Source organism: Miscanthus floridulus, chromosome 5, assembly GCF_019320115.1.
Source record: "Miscanthus floridulus cultivar M001 chromosome 5, ASM1932011v1, whole genome shotgun sequence".
Taxonomy (NCBI): domain Eukaryota; kingdom Viridiplantae; phylum Streptophyta; class Magnoliopsida; order Poales; family Poaceae; genus Miscanthus; species Miscanthus floridulus.
In genome coordinates this window covers 58,489-80,226 of record NC_089584.1, presented here as the reverse complement: position 1 = coordinate 80,226, position 21,738 = coordinate 58,489, and the positions used below count along the sequence as shown (strand labels likewise).

At 40.6% G+C, this 21,738-nt stretch overlaps 1 protein-coding gene, 1 long non-coding RNA gene and 1 pseudogene across 2 annotated transcripts; 2 read left to right on the top strand and 1 right to left on the bottom strand.

The window, feature by feature from the left end:
- Positions 1–359: 359 nt before the first annotated feature.
- On the bottom strand, positions 360–2,456 carry LOC136451226 (protein FAR1-RELATED SEQUENCE 5-like; annotated as a pseudogene).
- Positions 2,457–4,349: 1,893 nt separating this feature from the next.
- LOC136451225 (uncharacterized) lies at positions 4,350–7,852 on the top strand. The gene is made up of 6 exons (XM_066451952.1): positions 4,350–4,445; positions 6,306–6,418; positions 6,507–6,587; positions 6,882–6,941; positions 7,115–7,686; positions 7,843–7,852. Exons 1-6 carry the CDS (start codon positions 4,436–4,438, stop codon positions 7,850–7,852), a joined length of 846 nt encoding a protein of 281 aa, XP_066308049.1. The 5' UTR covers positions 4,350–4,435.
- A 5,426-nt stretch (positions 7,853–13,278) lies between these two features.
- LOC136451272 (uncharacterized) lies at positions 13,279–13,730 on the top strand. Its single transcript, XR_010758562.1, has 2 exons — positions 13,279–13,441; positions 13,527–13,730. It is a non-coding gene; the product is annotated as an uncharacterized lncRNA (long non-coding RNA).
- The last annotated feature ends 8,008 nt before the right edge of the window (positions 13,731–21,738 follow it).

The window sequence follows — 21,738 nt, the reverse complement described above, 5'->3', positions numbered from 1 at the left end:
ATATACATCTTCATGCCCCCAAATGACTAATATATGGCAGGTCACTTATATGCTCCAAACTTCAGTGTTGTGATTTTTTTATCTGAGAACTCTAAAGGGCAGAATATGTACCAGTTCTACTACAATGCTTATTTGCAACATAGCAAAAGAAAGCTAAGTTATATGTACAGAACTAGAGTTTTTGCATTCATGATAATTGCCAAATAGCAAAAAAAGCCAAGTTTGCCCACCTGGGAGCATATCATCTAGCACCAGATTTGTGGCAAAAGAAACCTAAACATTTATGTCCACCTAGGAGTGTCCCCAATGTTACATATAGTTCTCATACTTGAAAATACTAACAGCTCTTCATAACAACATCACCAGAACCTAGACAGAAGGTCATTGGTCATTGGTCCCTGTAAGTTAAATGAAAAAGTAAGTTCTTTTAAAAAGGAAATATTATCTCAAGATTTGTAAAGTAGCTATATTATGAGCATATTACCATCAACATTTGAGTGAAGCTAACTTGTGCCTGTGCTTGTGTACCACCTGAATTGGAAGCTTCAGAAAAAAATGGACAGAATGCACCTTGTGATTGTGCTTGTGCTCCACCACTAACTGTCTCTTGTTCATGTACAACATCATTATTACCTGCTTCGCCAAACTGAGATGTAGCTTTGTTTTCTCTCCTTTTTCTAGCCTTGTGCTTCTTATCGAGCCAGGTTCTTTTTCGTTTTGAACTTTTTGTTTGGACAGCCCTTTTCTTTAGGCTAGCATTAATCAACAATGTCAAGTGTGCTGTACTTGAATCCTGAACGGTGCTTGTACTTGTATTGACCTGATAAGTGCTTGTACTTGTATTGACCTTTTCTGCAATTTGCTTACCAAGGATGTGAAGTGTGCTGTCCACTAACATTGTGCACTCAGGAGAGTTAGCTGCTTGGTGTGCCAAATTGAGAAATTTGTGGGACATATATTTCAACCGAAGCATAGCATCCATATTAGGATTTTCAATTATGTTTCTCCCTTGGTTGTCTTTTACAGTTATAGTCCGTGCTTCCTGTGTCCAACGCTTTAACACGTATTGTGGTGGTAGTGACTTGATATTCATCAAATCAAGAACCTTAAGAGCATGGCTACACAATATCCCAATTCTATCAAACTGCCTGCAGCTGCATGCAATTGTTTCCTTCAAAGGATCACCGATAACTTTATATTCCTCCTCATATGTAAAATCCCCTACTAGATATTCATTAGTACCATCCAGTGCTTTGGTGCAAGCGGCCAAGGATCTTTCATATTCACCTTGAAAAGCTCCAAATATAATAGGCGTGTACAACTTGCTAGCCCGCACCAACATAGGTGGCGGCCTCATCATACATATTTTAGACATTTTTTTCCTTGAATCAAATTCTGAATTTAGTTCATTATTTCTTTTCCCTTGCACCACCCTTTCAAAATGTTTAAAGAACCGGATGATATCAAAATCTGATTTGAAATGGATTTTCAAGTCATTGTTTAGACTCTCACTAAGTTGTGTACTTCTCATTCCTAATGTGAAGACATCCTTCATATAACATTCAGCCCATTTTTCTTTCAACTTGTAAATACTGTCTAACCAAGTTTGCTTGCTCACCTTTTGCCTCGTGAGTTTAAATTTTTGTTCAAATTCTGCAATGTCTTCATACTCAAACATGCATGCACTAAAATCTGATAGAACGCTTGTTTCCCCATTCTCCTCCTTTTTCTCCTCTTTTTTCTTCTTCCTTTTTCTTCTCTTTTTTCTTCTTCTTTCTATTCTCTTTGTTCTCCTCTTCATTATCCTCTTCATGTAGATGTTTGACTGCATTTTGCATGATGTGAAAGGTGCATAATCCATGCCATGTTTCTGTAAACACTTGAGAAACTGCCTTCCCCATTGCAGCATCTTGATCTGTATAGAATGTTTTAGGTTGCTGTCCATTATGAGATTTTAGAAAGGTCTCAAATAGCCACTTGAAAGATTCAAATGTCTCATCATACATGAGAGCAGCTCCAAAAACAACAGTTTCTCTAAAATGATTGAATCCAACAAATACACCAAAAGGCCTACTCTCCTTGTTTGTTCCAAAAGTAGTGTCAAAACTAACGACATCACCAAAATGTGCATAGTCCATGATTATTTTAGCATCAGCCCAGAATATATTTATTATCTGTTCTTCACAATCCATTTGCAATGCATATTGGAATGATGGGTTCTCAACAATTTTGTCATGAAAATACTTGAGCATGCTACCTGCTTGGCCGTATGCTATCTCTCGTTGGCGCTTGGTCCGCAAATAATTCTTGTGATCACGAAGGGTGTAGCTAAGATTGGGTGGACCACCAACTTGACGACTAGCCAACTCATGTGCAGCTTTTGATCCAATTCCTGCATCATCCGCTGTTTCAATTTCAAAAGCTTGTAACTCTGAAATTTTCCTTTGTGACGCCATTAAGTGTAAGGTTTCTGGCAGGTGTAGTGCATGATTGTGTTCCAAAACCAGCTCAGACACTTTCAGATTTCCATTTTCTCGATCCATTTTTAGATTCATGTGGACTTGGCAGTCAGTTCTAGTTTCAGCTCGAGGGCATCTTGTTAGATGATCTCTTTTGTCCGGCAATCGATGACCCTCCTTTGCACAAACAAATTTGCATGATGTAATCTTGCCATCGGATGATCTTTTGTTTGTATACCTTTTCCTGACATCAAAGCCTCGCTGTCCACCGTAGCTAAGCCAAAATGCCCAAGCTTCATTTGAATTTCCAAATTCCATGCCAACGTGTGGTACCAAACCAGGTGGCATGTCTCTAGCACAAATAAACATAACATGAGTAGGGGACCTGTGCAATTGCAGAGAAAAATCTTTTACTAATTTCAGATCTCATGCCAAACAGAGTAAGCAAAGAGTAGCTGTACATGGGATTGGAATAACAAAATCCATTTCATGTCAAATAACAAGTAATATAGAATACAGAGAGGTGTGTTACTCACTTGTTTGGATCACGATTCATTTGGTTAGCTTCTTTTCTAGTGGCATCTTCCTCCGTCTCCATGGAACATAATACAAGAGCAGAGCAACTCTCCCTCTAGGGTTTGAGAATCGGCCTCTCCGTCAATGCAATAATCTAGCGATCACTCCGGCACCTCCGTGTGTGCAGTCCTCTCACAGATCGCCCTCCTTTTTCCTTGGCCGTGCGGCCGTCTGCGCAGTCCGCCCGCGCTTGTTTTGCTCCACTCGCGCCTTTTTCCTCGTCGCTTTGCTCGGCTTGCGCCCTTTTCCTCATCGCTCGTGCTGCTAGACTGGGCCGCAGCAGGCTTATGGGCCAATGTCTGTGCTTGTAGAACAGTTTGCGTCCTACCGCTCGATGAGAAACGAAAGGCATCGGTGCGAGTACGTCCCAGGAAGTAGTTTTTCGTAAGTTAGAGGAGCTGGTTCCAATTCCTGATGGGTCAACCCTGCCTCCGATCCATCATATCCACGTCGGCGAGGACAGTTTAGGTGTACCATCTGCAGTTGGTTCATGTTTCGAATGGTAGGCTAGTAGCAGAGATACCATATTTCTTTGGATAGCCGCTGATTACAAGACCCCCTCCAGCCATGGTTTGGCGTGGTGTACAGTACAGTGTACTGTTTCCTCCCCATACATACAGATGATCATCGATTGCCGTGCTCCTGTAGCCACCAGGCCATACATAAGTACAGCCAGGGAGGTCGTACTCTTGATGTCACGCACGCCCCAGGTGATTCATCAGATGTTGACGAGCTTCCGATCCATCACACATGCATGTCACTTGTTGTTGATGTCATCCCCACGTCGGCGAGGACGTGTACCATCACTACTAGAAATCTGAGCATTCGTCCTTACGTTAGTATCGGACGGCTTTTCGTCCGGTACTTACGTGCGAAATTAGTACCGGGGAGAGGCCTCTCAGTACCGGTCAATAACCGGTTGATGATATGACCTCGACCATTTAGTACCGGACAAGAATGTATTACATAAGACATATTTTATGTTTGAGTAGCGCTACAGGTAAATGATTTATACATTTTCTATTGTACAGTCGTCTGAAATCTGTCTCTGTTTCAGGCGATGCCTCCTCCGTTGGATGGAGTTTGCGATCTGTGCGCTTTGGGTACGATCTTTCTTATCGGGTCCGGGCACCGGAGGCCGCATCCGCTACTACCCAACGGACCGAGAACCTAATTCGGAGACTGTTCGTATTCCTCGATCCCCGCACATAAAAAGGTATCGTGCTTTCTGGAGCTCGTCACGGTGGCGATTGTTCTGCCCCTCTCCGTGGTTCTCCCCGTCGAGGCTCGTCGGCGTCCCCTCCTCGACAATTCGGAGGCTCGCTGCTCCGCCATAGCGTCGAGGCTCGTCGGCGTCTCCTCCTCGGCGATTCGGAGGCTCGCTGCTCCGCCATAGCTTGATGTCAGCAGGTACTTTCTTACGCTGCGCTCTCTTTCCCTGATTCGAGCTCTGTTTTTTTGGGTCATCTGTGTTTATGGTTCAGTAGATCTACGATTTGATTGCATCTTTGATGAATTTGTGGTTCGATTTCATGGAGGATGAGTCTGCTTGCTTTCGCCTCACCTGGACGGGCGTTGTCTCGCCGAGGATGAGTCTGCTTGTGTTGTCGCTTCAGCGGCAGCCGACGAGCGACCAAGCGGAAGCAAGGTGGGGTGGGGATGATGTCAGGCGAGGTGGATGAGGGGTGATTTGCGCTTATTTAGCCCCTTGATTTTGCGCTTGTTTGATTTTGTTGTGGGTTTTTAGAAGTCCCCCTGCTCGAGGGGTAGTAGGATAGGCGCCAGGGCAGCTGCAGCTTGCCTCAATGCTGGGTCTGGTTCGATTTGCGGCTGGGATCGAGGGGGAGCTAGGATTTGTTTGATTTTTAATTTTTTTAGTCGCCCTGAAGGAGCCTGACAATTGTGAAGAGGCTTGCATTGCTGGTAGAAGATTGGATCCAGGTGAAGTATAGGGGATCCAGCAGATCCGGAGGAGCATTACAATATGGTGTCGATTTGCATATGCTGGTACATGATGTGGTGTCGATTTGCTTGATTGGTAAAATCTTCTAGCGTCAGGAGGTCATAGGGTTAGAGATTGGTGGTGTTTATGTTTGTTGTGTTGGGTTGAGCGAGCTAGCTACGGCCCGTGCTGTGCGCCATGGTGTAGCAGCCTGAGCATTAGGGCGATTTGTTATTGTTCTTTGTGTGCAATGGTATTTATGGTCAGCAATGGTGCTTGTTTTTTTTTTGCTTGGTATGGTTGTTCAATGGTTTATTTGATCTATAGTTGAAGAGAGGACTATACCACAACATATTGAAAAATCGAAAAGGGCTATTCTCTACCTGAATGTGCTGCTTACTGATCTATTATTGGTTTTATCCTTAACAAAATGCTCTGCAATATAGATTATCATCATATAAGTAGTAAATTGCACACTTAAATTACTGCAATTATGGTGTTTAACATGTGTAATATCCAGTCTTTTAACTGTGTGTTCCATTCTTTTTTGTTCATTTCAGATTCAGATACTAGTTCTGATTTACAGTGAGTTGTTTGATAACTTGATTAGTTTTAATTTTTTTGTATGGTACTGAGCTTCCATCAGAGTATGGTTCTCTGTTGAATATATGCTATTGCTATTGATAATGCTATGATATGATTTCAGATTCAGATACAATGTATGCTATATATGCTATTGCTAATGCTATGATATGATTTCGATCCTCCATGCATGTGCAGATGTGCTCGCTGATTCACATGATTAAATAGGACTGCCATTTAGTAGTTTTTGTTTATTTGGTTCTGTCAGATACGTTAAATAGGACTGAATTGATTTGTGTTTGTGTCTGCATGAGCTCACATGCATGGTTTATTTTAGAAATTTGTTTAAGCTCCCACAACTTACTGCATGTAATTTTGATAACTGAATTATGTGTTGTACTATACTATTGTACTATCTGCATATTAATAACAAACCATGAGAGTGCTATGCATTCCGCATTTTAGGACTGAATTTCCTTTGCACAATATATGAAAATTGTATAGGGTGAGCAATACTGTCCACAAGCAGCATGTCAAGCATCTAGGTGTTCTGGTCAAAATCATGCTCCTGTTCTAGTAATTTCCTTCTTTATATAGAAGTCCTTGTACTAGTAATTTTAGCTTCTTATGCACTTGACATGCTAGGCCCTGACCCCTCATCTATAGAGAGCTTTGCTAAATTTCAATTCGATTGGTTTTTTACTGCAGCTAGCAATGAGATCATTAACCATTTTTTTGTTATGTAGCCATGGATGATGATGAGTTTCTTTCTGATGGTGAGTCTACAAATGGTGAGAGTGAGGATGATCTTCCTAACAACTCAGAAGAGGAAACCTCTGATCCTTTCAATGATGGCGAGGTACTAAGTTCATTTTGAATTTGTTTTTGTGTGTGCACTTGTGTATTATAATAATTTGATATATGATATATCTTGTTGCCTTTTTTAGGATCCAAATCCTGAAGATGATAATATTGATACTAGTGAAATGCTGAAAACTTTGAAGCATGTTCAAAAAGCCGTTTGTGGAGTATGTTGTGAAACCTTTGTCTGTTAATATCTGATATATTGTGCTGTGGTTGTTTTAGTTTTGTACTACTCCTGTAGTAGTAGTAGTTTAGGGTCCATGCTAGTTTTATTGTTCCTATATATACTGCATGATTATTATATTGTAGATGATTGAGTGATACTGGTGGCATTGGTCCTTGCCTATTTTTCTTTTCTGTTCTTGAATGCTTGATGTCATCATGCACTTTTGTTCTTGTATAGTGCTATTTGCATTTGAACTGTACCTGATATTTTTGTTTCTATTATGTATTCTCAGTTTGCTAAGTTTGTTGAGAAGAAAGGGAAAGCAAGGGGTTCAGGTGTCCAGACTAGAAAGGTAAATTCAGTAGCATTACGATTGAGCGGATGCATGATGAGCATGATATTTCAGGGAATAGGTTTTGTTCAAAAAACATAGCCAACTAATGAAGTTTTTTGCTAAATTTGTCACCATGTTTAGTGATTCTAGTATCCTAACCAGATTTTCTTTTTTGTTGCATTGTTTTACAGAGTATCAGAACAGTTAGAGGTAGAGGTAAAGGGAAATTGAGTGGCGCTGCAGGTACATCAGAGAGACCAGGAAGTAGGTTTAATAGCAAGTACTTTGGAGAAAAGATAATAGCAAAGTTGGATGAGCGCAAAAAGAAAATTATCAGGCATCATGGCTTTGGAATTTTACTAGAGTACGATGGTTGCTCAGCACCCAGAGGATTTGTGCAATGGATAGCAGATCAAGTAGATGTGAGTTGTAGTGACATAGTAGTTGGAGGGAAAGTGATTCCATTGGATCCATTGTCAGTCCATCTCTTTTTAGGGCTTCCAAATGATGGTGAAGATATTAAGGAGAATTATACTGAGTCTACGAAGAGCAATTTCCTTTCAGCAATCAAAGAGCCCTCTTTGCCCACGATCAAGACATTTGGGGACAAGTTGGTAGGAGGCACGTTATCTGATGATGACGTGCTTCGATACTTCATGGTTGTAGCCTTGTCTACATTTCTTTGTGCTAATTCTAGTACTTATCCGAGCCCGCAGTATCTAGGTTCATTGATTGATGTATCTAAGGTGAAAGAATGGAATTGGTCAAAGTTCATCTATGATTGGATATTTTCTTCCATTACAAACTATAGAAAGAAGCATCGGAGTACAATTGGTGGTTGCAGATACTTTCTAGCTATAAGTGTGCCTATATTTGTATTTTTTTCCTTTATTCAGTTGTCCGTTTTTTGGTTATGCAGCATGTTTTAGTGATGCCTTTGAAATCATATGTAGGGTTATTATCTTGATTATATCAACTTTGGAGTATGTAATCAGCTGCCCCTAGATCTGCCAAGAATCCATTGTTGGAAGGGCTCGATGATCAAGACCTTTGCTTCATATGATCGTGTGTCTGGTGAGATTTATGGAAAGCGACCGGTGAGTAGTGAACCTAAAAATTCATATTTGTAGTTGTGATGTTGTGTATCCATGAGCTTTATTGATGTATCATGTATCCTTGCTGCATGAGTTTAGATCTTTCTGGAGTTGTATAAATATTTCTTAGTCTTAGTGCCCTAAGGCTCTTCTGATTCTTACTGTCAGCAAAATGTTGACCTTGTGCTTTCTTAGAAAAAATTCTCTTTTGATTCTGCTAACACAACTTTTCATCTATTTATTATAGTTTTGCTTGCCCAATATACATTGGTGTTGTATTGTGTAGTATGAAAAAAATCTACCAAAAATCTTGAGTGTTGATCTTAGGTTGCTTACTTGATCAAAGACATTTATTGCAATCACCAATAATAGAAATTACAAGTTACGACCATTGCAATTTTAGTTATAAGCATGTGCAATATGCATGTTAAATCTGTGCAAGTGTCATTCTTGTATTAAGTTCATAGCTCAAGATTGTGATTTCTGTAGCGATGTTGTTGGTCCGACTGTGATTAATTTCAGAGGCTGCCTGTTTAGTTTTTAGAACCAGTGGCTATCTATTTAGTTGCAGGCAGTGTTTCATTTTGTCCTGTGCAGTATTTATTAAGTTTTAGAAGTGATTTATCTGCTGTGTGATATCTCAAAACTTTCTACATCTAATAGCCCCTAGTTCTCTATGAAGTTTGTGTGGCTACCCATGCCTTGTTAACATTCTGTTATTGGGTTTTTGTTGACTTCTAATGCACATCTAGAGTTGTATTAGCTGTATGGGTTTTTTGAGATCACTGGTTGAGTTGATTTTATGTAGGTGAAATCCATCGATGACACATGCTATGCTGAAGAGTATCTACCGGAAGAGGCTTGTGCTCTTTTTAGGAGAACTTTGGATAGACGTTGTGATTTCATCAGGACAAATGTATGTGTCTTTGTGCAATTCTTTGATTTGATTATTTCATTACTCTTGTATAATGAAATTTACATGATTCATATGTTACTATTAACTTGGCATTACAGGACATGGATAACATGTGCAATATTTTTGAAAACCACCATATAAGACTAGGCTTTAGGAGCCCGGGCACACTTGTTGCTAAGATGTTTATGTATATGCATAGGACTCATGTAATTAATCATGGTGGTGATGCTTCTGATGAGGCTGAGGTTTCTGCTGCTAGAGTGCCCCCTCCAAGACATGATGATGGTGATGATGGAGTTGTTGATGGTATCCGTGCTGAATATGAAGCTCCTCTTCCTTCTCTAGCACATCATAATGGTGATGATGATGCTGTCCGTGCTAAATATGAAGCCCCACTGCCTTCTCCAGGATATTTTGTTATGCAAGATGATGTCTTTGATGCGGGAATGGCTGGTGATACAAGTAAAACAGCTGTGAAAGAAGTGGATGGTGCTACTACTGCTGCAAATAATACCATTATTGAAGATGTGCATCCTACAGTTGCTGCTCCTACTGAAATAAATGAAGAAGAATGCTCTATGACTGATAAAATTGAATCTGATGGATTATACGATGGATCTGGTGGTGAGAATTGTCGTGCTTCTCAGTCAACTGAAATTATTCCTTCCAAAGACTCATCAGCTGAAGGTACATGGAATGTTGTGTAACATTTATTTCTGCATTTAGTTGATTTGTTTGTATGTGTGTTCATAATCTTATGATTATTTTCAGGTTCAGCTATAAGTAAAAGGAAGAGGAAAAGATGCGCATCACAATATTCGAGCGCCAATAGTGTAGCGTCTAGGACTTGACTCTCTCAACGTCTTGGCAAGTCCCCTCTGAGTCACATAAAAGATCATAATGCTGAGATGAATGTTCATATTTCTCATTTTATTTGTCTTCAGTTGTTTATTTTCTAAATTGTTGGGTCACTTTTGTCTTTTTAGGCAACTATGCTGGATCAAACTGGAAATGGATGTAACAAGGATAATACTGTAGTTATTGAGGAAGACCAAGTGTTAACTACTAATGTTGCAACTAAACGTCAAAAGCTCCATCTAAAAGTGAGTTTTGCATTATTTGGTTCTTGTTTTTATATGCTTTTGTAGTTGTTCTGCTATTCCATGATCAGATAGGCATAGGTTCCAGCATATTTTTGCTGTTAGTAATATACACTACTAGGTATTGATGTAGTAAATGAAATACCCTACTGAATAGACTTGTTTCATTCTGTTCTCTATTGTTTAGAAAGGCAAAGCAACTAGTGCATATACTGCTTCCCCCTTGGTTCCTACTGTCATGAAGGCGAGACAACTAATGCGGCCGCTGCTATGCCCTTGGTTGGTATAGTTGAGAGGGCCCCAGGTTTGTCCCACTGATGAAAAAAAATGCTTTACGAAATCTAAGATATATGAATTAGGTTCATGTTTGAGCATGGTCTCTATGTAGGACAAACAGGAGAAGCACCGAGTCTAAGGAATGCTATTGGTTCTTTGAGTGGTCTTGGTCCTTTTGGAGTGGAGAATGCTCAAGCTGGTTCTAGAGCTGACTTGGATGAAAATGCAGTTTCTGCTCAAGATCTTAATGGTTAGTCCCTATTTTTTATGTTGCATTCTCTTTATCAGTAAATTGCACCTTTGTAATTCTGCAATTGTAGTATTTGAATTGTGCAATATGACTTTTTTTATTTCATTTAAGTTTCAACCTTCTTTATTGTCTTATATTTTTTTTGCTGGAAAAGCACCTGTCAAGGAACCTTGTCTGAAGACGAAGATTCCATTCTTTCATAGCCCTAGTGTACCTTCGTTCAGAATGTTTGAAGAACTAGATGACTTAGGAAATTATGTTGCAGATCCTAACTTGAGGCACCCTGTTGGTACTACTTGTGATACATCTTGTCCTCTTGATAGAGCGTTGTCTATGGTACATGTCCTCTTCCATCTTGTTTATTCTTTCCATGCTAAGTCATTATATATTATGTATATGAAATTTTATTTATTCTTTGTTGCTGCAGTTGAGTAGAGTTTCTACTTCAGGTCAGAATGTTGGTGCTAATATGTCCCATGGAGGTGTCCCTGGAAATGTATGTTGTTTTGTTTCTATAGATGCCAAGTAGTTTTTGATGTACAAGGAATGTTTTCCCACCTGATTTAGTTTCATTTTTTCATAGGTTGAAACCAAAAGCAACTTGAACTTGAAATCTAGGTCTGCATCTAAAGAATGGGTTTTTGTTGATAAGCCGACGTCTCCTAGAGGTGGTAATGTGAGCAATGAGGAGACCATTGGCACTGGAAATGCTGGGACTAAGATAAATGGGAATGTTGAAAATGTAATCCTCCCTATTGCATTATATCAATTTTGTATTGTGATGTAACTTTTGATCTCTCTGGTCTTATTTCTGTATTTATTGTTGTTTTAGGACGTTATCCGTATGGAGTCTTTACCTTTAACTGAATATTCTGAGATCGAAGAAGATCCAAGTCAACCTATTCCTCTTGCTGCAGTCAATCCTTATGGAGATCCTATAAAAATTGTAATTAGGCGTACCTAATCTTATCATTCTGGAAAGTTTGTGGTGGGAGATAATGTGATGGTGCCTGCTTCCTTCTGCTTTATCTTTTTTGGAGACATTGTAGTAGAAGGGGAAGTAGTTAGTACAATGCTACATGGTAGCAGTTGGGGCTGCTTTCGGATCATGTAATAGCTTATATATATTTGGAGTAAATGCCCCCTTCTTTTTTCTTTGATAGTGTATCGTATTGTGTTTGTGTGATTTTTTGTGATGCATTTTTAGGATATATTGAAATTATTAGATCCTTGCTCTAACACTATTAGTTTTTCCATTTTTTCGAACAATTTTATGTGTTCCTTGTTGTATGTTTTGTAGACACCTATTCAATCACGTCTTCCATCCCATCGTGAAAAGTCTGTGGTTGGTGTGCCTTGCTTGTCTGCAAAGTCTATTGGTAGCTATGGATTTGTATTGAACTCTGAGTCGTCCAGTGAAGTTGTTTGGCAGTCTTCGAGTTCAAAGGTTGCTATTCATCGTCCTAGACGGCTTGCGAAGCCCAGCATGTACAAGATCAGCCCTTTTATCATCCCTCGATCCAAGATTAGTGTGTCTAAACTTGAATCTGATGTGTATGAAGCTATTTTGAAGATGGGAGAAAGCAGCGAACACTTGAAGTAAGTTTGAAATTTACACAATTTTCCCATTCTTAGCCTTCTGCAGCACCGTGTGTTAATACTTGTACCAATTCACTGTGAATTGTTTTGTTTTTGTGTTTGCAGTCTAAAAGTGGTGGATTATGGGTTTGTTGTTGTCTTGTTGAGTGTACTTTCATCTTCTCTTTGGCCTGGCAGAAAGGTCAACCATTTTGTAGTGAACGCATTTTGCAAGCTGCTGTTCCTTAGAAAACACCCCAGGGATTCTAGAAAGCATTACTTCTTCTCTAAAGTTGGGGTTAGTAGTCGTTGATGTATTCTTTGTAAATTATATGTTTGCACTATATGGAAATAATATCGGTCAATTTGTTATTGTAGGATTATCTTATTGGAAATCATGGTCGTGATGATGAGAAGGAGAAGGAGCTATTTGAGACTGCTGTGAGATGCTTTAAGGGTGCTCATCGTGCTAGGCCTTTAACATCCAGCGACTATGTGCGTAACATATCTTCTCTATTGTTTGAAAAAGAGTACTAGCATAAATGTTGTGTTCTAGTCCTACTATGTGATGTTACTAATAATCACAATGTTTGTTATTTTGTCAGCTCTATTTTCCAATACTCTTCCATGATCGGTGGTATGTTGTTGTACTATATTTTAGCCTAAGATGGTGTATAATCATGGATTCATGCACAGTGTGCTTTGGAGTAGACTCAGCTTTCCACAAAGCCGTGAAAGATGAATTTGTAAGTATCAGTTTGTATTTGTATATGCACCATTTGTCTATTTTCAGTATTGCAGTGGCAGTTTTTTCCCATTATTTTCAGTTGTACAGTAGTTTACTATATCCTTCATCGAAACAAATATTATTTTGCATGGTGTAGTCATTTTCTTTTTGCCTGATTTGTAGCTAGAAAACTTGGCCACCGTCTGGAAACAAGTTGTTAATATCGACTATGGCTTACATGCATTCCATGTCTTCTTTAGAACTGTACCCCAGCAATATGATAAGTATGTGATTGAAATGTAGTCCTTTGATTTATATAGATCATGTGGATTTTGTTTGTGCTTATAGTCCCATTGTTTCCTATTTTTCCCTTTTTCCCTTTTTCTTTTTCTTTTTCAGCATAATCAATGATAGTGGTGTGTATGCTATAAAGAATCTAGAGCATTTTGAAGTCCATCTGAATATGTTGGAGAAGTACACCGAAGATGATATTAGTCAACTTCGCATCAAACTTGTTAATGACATGGTTTTCAATGAATACAATAGTGCATATGATGGTACATGCAAAGTGAAGGAGGTAATATTAGTTCCAACGTCACTTTGTTTATTATAACTTCACGTTTTTGAATCTGATTGTTTGTTTCTATTTTTTTCTTTCTCAGGTCTCTGGCAATTTGAATCAGGGAGCATTATTTGAGGCTTGTCTCTAGATCTTGCGTTTAGGTCAATATAGGGTGTAGGTTCTTGCTATGAGTGCATGCCACTTTGTAAAGAAGTAGCTAGTTTGGTGAGAGCATTTGATGCTAAAATGGTTGTAAATTTTAATATACATTGAAGAGGCTAAAGTAAACAAGATGATAATATTCTATTGGATTGCTGATGTTAACTCTTTTGTACCCATTATTCTAGTTTTATGGTTTTGTCTATAAGTGTTTTTTGTTGTGTACTACTAACCTTTTATAGGGAAGACAAGGAGAAATTTGAGGGTTGTGCATGTTCCTCTTGTCTTCTTGTTTATAGATAGTTCAATTGGGTCTTGTGTTATATTATTATGAATTTGATTTTATTCTTACAGACCAAGATGTTGAAGTATGACTTTTGTGCATGGATACTAGAAGCACCATGAGGGTACGCGGTCAGTTAAAGTCCAACCAGCATCTTATTGAGATCCTTTGTCCTCAGTACCATGGCAACAGGTGAGTTTTGCATTTTTTAAATTTAGTCTGTGTAGCACTTGCTTTTTAACTCATTGATAGTTGTTGAATTGATCATATGATGACAATATGAGTCACCTTGTTATATGCTTCTTGTGATTTCTTTGTTATTTGTGATAGTGCTTACCCTCACCTAGTTTGTATCCTTGTCCTTCCATAGAAAGAAATTGTCCTTTGTGATTTGTGCTAACACACCTTGTCTTATGTTTGTTGTGTTATGTGTCAGCCCACACCAAGTTTTTGTCCTTGTCCTTCCATAGAAATAAATTGTCCTTTGTGCTCTGTCCTATGTGATCTGTGTTTTTGTTAGATGAAGGTTTGTGGAGGTAGGCCAAGATGTGGGGGCTATTCCATCTTTGTTTTTCTTGAATGATTTCACAGGAGGTTCGATGGCCTCATCAATAATTGTTTTGTGTTTTTCTTGATCTAGAATGAATTCATCATTTAGTTGTCTGTCCTGTTCTGTATATTCTGTGCAACCATTTCTTGCATATTGATTATGTATTGTGATTTGACTACATTGTCTTATTTGTTGGGTTTGTCTATATAGGAAGATGGGAAGGCCACCTAGCTCCAATTCTGCCGATATCAGGAGTGGGAGGCCACCTGAGCAAGTTAGATCAGAACATGCCATTGCTCAAGCAGAGGGTCACCTTTCTTGATATTGCTAGGATTTGTGAACTCTTTGTGTGAGTGATTGAAATATTTATGTGTTGATAATTTTAGTTGTGAAGCGTGATGGTAATTTTCATAACAAGGATGACTCAAAAGTTGTTATTTTTTTGCAGCTTGCAAGAAAAAAGAAAAATGACAATCCAATTGAAACCATGGATGAATCATATGGTAGGTATGTATGTCTGCACCAAGTTCTCTTAGCAGTAGCAGTAGCTGTAGGACACTGCATATGTAAACCAAACAACTTAAATATTCAGTTATGTAATTGCAGTTTGATGTAATATAAATTGCCAGTGTAGGGCACTGCAATTTTAGTTATGAGCACGTGCAATCCATGTTTTATCAAGTTGCGGCCCAGTAGTCTCTTCCAGTAGCCTCAGATAGATACATTTCATTATAGGTCTAAAGATATAATAGTATCGAATTTACAATTGCTCTATTACTAATAAATTACATAAATTATTTGGCCACTGTAGTTGCAGCTATTAGCATTCCATCTCTTGTTTTTGGTTTTCTCAATTCTTGACTTTCCCCTTCTTTGCTTTGCTTGCTGCACTTGCACTACTACTATTTATTGGTGTTGTCAACATCTCCTGCATGATAATATCAACAACATTAGATGAATATACATATGAAGAAGTGACATCTGTTGTTGTAGTGCTAACATTTACTTTTTGCCTATGTTTCTTTGTGTTACCTGATTTCCTTTTCTTTGTTTTTTTAGGCACAGGAGGAAGATGCTTTTTTTGGCATGTCTTGATGTTATGCCCTCCTTCACGATAGTGTGTATAGGTAAAGTTGCTTTTTGCTTTGCTTCTGATGTCCTCAACTTTTCCTATTTGCCTGGTCACTTTCTTGGGCCTTCCTCTTTTCTGAGCATTATTAGGGTCTTGCAAAAGCATTGTATCACTTTCTTGAGCTGATTCTGTTTGAGGTAGTTGTCGATGCGGGACCCATAGGATACCCCGCAAAGGACAGAGAAGATCTAGTCTAACTAGGATTCTTCCCCTGTAATCTTAGTAGTATAACTATTAAGCAATCCTACTAGGATATCTCATTATAAACCGACTAGGACTCTGGCCTCCTGACTATATAAAGGAGGGCAGGGCTCCTAAGACAGAGAGAACAATTGTACAACACAACACTTGAGAATCAATCCAACGCAAAGGCTAAGGCCGACTGGACGTAAGGTTATTACTCGATCTACGATCGAGGGCCTGAACCAGGATAAATCGACTGTGTCTTGCGTTAACCATCGAGTTCGGCATACGCCGAAGCCCGAACATACTGCCCCGGGTACCCCCGCGGCAGGCTATCGGTGGTAAAACATCGACAGATCGACAGCTGGCGCGCCAGGTAGGGGACTTCGGCGACTTTGCATCCAAGAATTTGATGGACCTCGACAACATAATCTTCCCGACGGAATCAACTTTCATCTTCGGCTCATGGATCTGCGAGGCAGACAACAACGGCAAGCTTCAGGGCCATCTCCTCAAAGATCCAGATCATCATAAAGAATTTCATATTTCACCAAATACAACGGATCAGCTCACCAGAAGATTCGCACAGCTCACAGTATCCGATTCAAATCAGATTTCACGGCCACTCGTATCCAATTCGAATTCAAACATCAAGGCGAAGTTTTATCCGAGTGCTTTCAAGAATCTGAGTTCTTTTTTGGCAAGATTCCAGAGCACATCCCAAAACAACTCGGATTACCCTCAGAATTCTTCCAAAAAGTCGAGTTCTTTTCCATTTGGGCTCGACAACATGGCAAAATCCTATCAAGAACAGTTCGAAAGATCTTTCAATCCAAGATGCGGGATACCACTGACAGGAGCTCAGGAGGGCCTCGTGCTAACAATAACATCCCAAGACTGCATCATCCATTGGCCAGGTTCTGTTCCTGAGGACAACAATACCCAACTAGTCGGCACGACGACGACAGCAATTCTACCCTACCAAGAAGGAGACTCGATCTACGACACCAAGGCATCCACTAAAGTCATTAGCAACTCTGACAGCATGAAAGCTAACACCAATAACAGAGCGACTCATGCGCGAGAAGTGCTCATGGTTCGACGACCGCGGTCACCACTAAATCCCCCAGAAGCACCCGATGTCAGATCATCAGATGAATCAGAATCCAACATATCACCTTTTGCCCAAGGCTACGACGGAGAAACAGATAGTCAGAAACAAGCTAGAGAAAGAAAAAACAAGTTAAAGCAAGGGCGTCAACACCATGCTAGGCAGCGCAAGGAAGCTTGGATCAGATACGAGTCAGATTTGGCTGAGTACGACAAAAGAAAATCGCAACGAGAAGTAGAGGGGAGACACACGGCGAATACACCTTACGATAAGATTCGAGAAGCATTAGAAGAACTCGAAAAAACTTCACACCCCAGTGACAAGTATGAACAGCTCTAGAACTTGCTCCGACCAACGATCCCGAAAACGCATGAAGAGAGAGCTCGATCAAGACTACCCGCAAGATCAACAACCCACAGGCAAGAAGATCAAAATCAAAGGAAATCCGCTTTCGAAAGACTTGGGCCGAGTAGAAGCCATGACAAAGGAAGTAGGAAGGAACATAATCAGAGTCACCGATTTGAACAACCAAGGAAGACTAGGAGTAGGGTACCTACCCAGACAATCTCGCAAGATTATTCCCATCAGAACGACAGCTGGCCAGAAGAAGGTGCCGAATCCGAATTCAGAGAAACCAAGACACACGACAGATTCCCCTGTTTCGCGAACAGGCTTGCAATGGCACGATTACCTCACAAATTCAAACCGTCTAACCACTCCAAGTATGATGGCAAAACTGAACCAAGGCAATGGCTCAGAATATATTCACAATCAATCGAACTAGCCGGAGGAGATGACGATATCAAAACCCTGTTCTTTCCCATAGCACTGGAAGCCATGCCTCTCCAATGGTTCGACAAACTGAACCCAGGATCTATCAGAAATTGGGAGGATTTGCAAAGAGCTTTTTGTGAAAATTTTGCAGGAATCATTACACATCCAATCACCCATGCAGAATTAAAAGGACTCAAGCAAAAGGGAGGTGAAAGTCTCAGAAATTATTATCGACGATTCGGCGAACTACGAGCCCAAGTGCATGACATAACCGAACGAGAAGTAATTGAAGCTTTCTCTCACGGAATCATGGCTAGGTGGCAATTTCAAGACTTCTGCAAAGAAAATCCGAGAAACAACGAAGAATTCAGATGAACAGTAGAAAAGATGATTACTGCAGAAGAAAAAACCCGAGAAAGGTTCCCGGACAGAAACAACCAGGACAACTCGGACAAGCAAAATCATCGAAATAGCAGACATCAAGAAAGAAAATGTAGACCAGACAATACTGTGGCAATGGCCGACAAATCAAAGAAGTTTACCAAACCCAGAAGATATGATGACATTGAAAACATACGTTGCCCATTGCACCCTAACGGGAGACACACCATTGGAAATTGCTATACTTTTAAAGATCAATACACAAGAAAAAATAAGGAAGACACCAAAGAGGACAATCAGAAAAGAGAAGAAGACGACCACGAGGACAAAGGATTCCAAAAACCTAGGGGAACGGTAGCAGTGATTTTCTCAGGGGCTCCGGATTGCAGAAGCAAACATCAAGAAAAACTAGCACTGCGGACCATTATGACAGCAGAACCGGCTACTCCAAGATACCTCAATTGGTCACAGTATCCTATCCAATTCACCAGGGAAGACCAATGGACTAGCGTGGGAAACGCAGGCCATTATCCATTGGTTCTGGATCCGACTATAGCTGGTATGACTGTCACCAAAGTACTAATCGATGGAGGAGCTGGGCTTAACATCATCTTTTCAGAAACTCTAAGAAAAATGGGACTACAACTCGCCGGGATGATTACACCAACAAGCACACCTTTTTACGGAATAGTACCCGGCAAAGCAGCCATGCCACTCGGACAAATTACTTTACCTGTTACCTTTGGGACTCCTTCGAACTACCGTACAGAGTTTATCAAATTCGAAGTCGCCGATTTCGATTCATCATATCATGCAATCCTAGGACGTCCAGCACTGGCCAAATTCATGGCAATACCACATTATCCGTACTTACTACTAAAGATGCCAGGACCCCACGGTATCCTTTCTCTTCGAAGCGATTTAAAGCGCGCTTTTGACTGCGACGTCCAGGCAATCCAAATTGCAGCCAAAGCACAAGCTGACAATGGGAGAAAAGAAATAGCCATAATCGCGGCAGAAACAAGCCAAGAAGAATTAGAAATACCAGCTAAAAAACCCAGTATCATCGTACCACCAAAAGAAGCCGATGTCAAGCGAATCGACTTAGGCACGGGCGACACCTCCAAGACAGCAACTATCAGTGCTCACCTCTCGGAAAAATAGGAACTCGCGCTCACCAACTTTCTTCGGGACAACAAAGATATCTTCGCTTGGAAGCCAGCCGACATGCCAGGAGTCCCAAGAGAGTTGGCTGAGCACAGAATTGATGTCAACAAAAGCTCCAAACCTGTAAAACAACGGCTACGACGATTCTCACCCGACAAGAAGGCGGCAATTAAAAAGGAAATAACAAAACTGATGGCAGCCGGGTTCATCAAGGAGATCCTACATCCAGACTGGCTAGCAAACCCGGTCCTTGTACAGAAGAAAAACACGGACGAGTGGCGTATGTGCGTCGATTACACAGATCTCAACAAACATTGCCCAAAAGATCCGTTCGGGCTACCACGCATTGACCAGATAGTCGACTCGACAGCAGGATCTGCGTTATTATCTTTTCTCGATTGCTATTCAGGATATCACCAGATCGCACTAAAAGAAGAAGACCAGATCAAGACATCTTTCATCACCCCGTTTGGTGCCTACTGCTACAAGACCATGTCGTTTGGACTAAAAAACGCTGGCGCCACGTACCAAAGGGCTATCCAGACTTGCCTGGGGAATCAAATCGGTGAAAATGTGGAGGCATACGTAGACGATGTGGTGGTGAAAACAAAAAACCCAGACACTCTAATTGAAGATTTAAGGCAAACTTTCGAAAACTTGAAGAAATGGAGATGGAAATTGAATCCAAATAAATGTGTATTTGGAGTTCCCTCAGGACAACTACTCGGATTTTTGGTCAGTCAGCGCGGGATCGAAGCCAGCACCAAGCAAATTCGAGCTATAACAGAAATGGGCCCACCTAGAAATGTCAAAGATGTGCAGAAACTAACAGGATGCATGGCAGCCCTCAACCGTTTCATATCAAGACTCGGCGAAAAGGGGTTACCTTTCTTTAAACTACTAAAGAAGACAGACAAGTTCGAGTGGACAATAGAAGCCAACGAAGCTTTCAAAAAACTTAAAGAATACCTCACTTCATCGCCTATCCTGACACCTCCAAAGAAAGATGAAGATATGATGCTATATATCGCGGCCACTCCCACCGTAATCAGCACAGCAATAGTCGTAGAAAGAGAAGAACAAGGGCGCGCGTATAAAGTGCAACGTCCAGTATACTACATCAGCGAAGTGCTGTCAGAATCCAAAATCCGGTACCCACATGTACAAAAACTACTCTACGCTCTACTCATTACCTCTCGGAAGCTTCGCCACTATTTCGAAAGCCACAAGATTACCGTAGCGATAGATTTTCCACTCGGAGACATCCTACACAATAAAGACGCCACAGGGCGCATATCCAAATGGGCAGTTGAAATTGGAGCTCTGGACATCAATTTCACCCCACGGAAAGCAATCAAATCTCAAGCCCTCGCCGATTTCGTGGCCGAATGGACAGAGATTCAACAGCCCTTATCAGATACCATCCTCGACCATTGGAAGATGTACTTTGATGGATCACTCAAACTAGGTGGGGCCGGTGCAGGCGTTCTCCTCATTTCTCCAGAGGGAAAACAACTCAAGTACGTCCTTCAGATATTATGGCAAGCTACAAATAACGAAGCAGAATATGAAGCCCTCATCCACGGGCTACGAGTCGCGATTACCCTCGGAATAAAAAGATTACTCGTATACGGCGACTCAGCAGTGGTCATCAACCAAGTCAACAAAGATTGGGACTGCACCAAAGAAAACATGGGTGCTTATTATGCTGAAATACGGAAACTTGAAAAACACTTCCAAGGATTAGAAATTTTACACGTTTTACGCGATTCCAACATTGTAGCAGATGTCCTTGCCAAGCTCGGATCAGACAGAGCAAAGGTTCCACCCAGCGTGTTCATAGAAGAGCTATCAGTTCCCTCTATCAAACAACCCGGTGAAACAACACATGAAATTCAGGCTAAAGGCGTTCAGATATTGATAATCAACACTTCATGGACTCAAGTTTTCATTGACTATATCAAAGAAAACAAATTACCAGCAGATAAGGCAGAAGCCACCCAAGTTGTTCGTAGAAGCAAAAACTACGTTCTAGTAGGAGATAAACTTTACAGAAGAGCAGCATCATCAGGAGTACTCCTAAAATGTGTTTCATTTCAAGAAGGAAAAGAGATCCTAGACGAAATACACTCAGGTTGCTGTGGAAATCATGCCGCTTCAAGAACACTGGTTGGCAAAGCATTTCGCACCGGATTCTACTGGCCAACCGCTTTGAAAGACGCAGAAGAGCTTGTCAGAAAATGCAAAGGTTGCCAAATGTTTGCAAGACAAGCCCATGTACCAGCTCACAATCTTATCTGCATCCCACCCGCTTGGCCTTTTTCCTGCTGGGGGCTAGATCAAGTAGGACCTTTGAAAAAGGCAAAAGGCGGTTTCGAGTACATCTTTGTGGCGGTTGACAAGTTTACCAAGTGGATTGAATACAAACCACTCGTGAAATACAGCGCAACCAAAGCAGTCGAGTTCATCCAAGACATTATGCACCATTTCGGCATGCCAAATCGAATCATCACAGATCTAGGCTCCCCCTTCACAGCTACAGAATTTAAAAGCTGGGCACAAGACTGTGGTT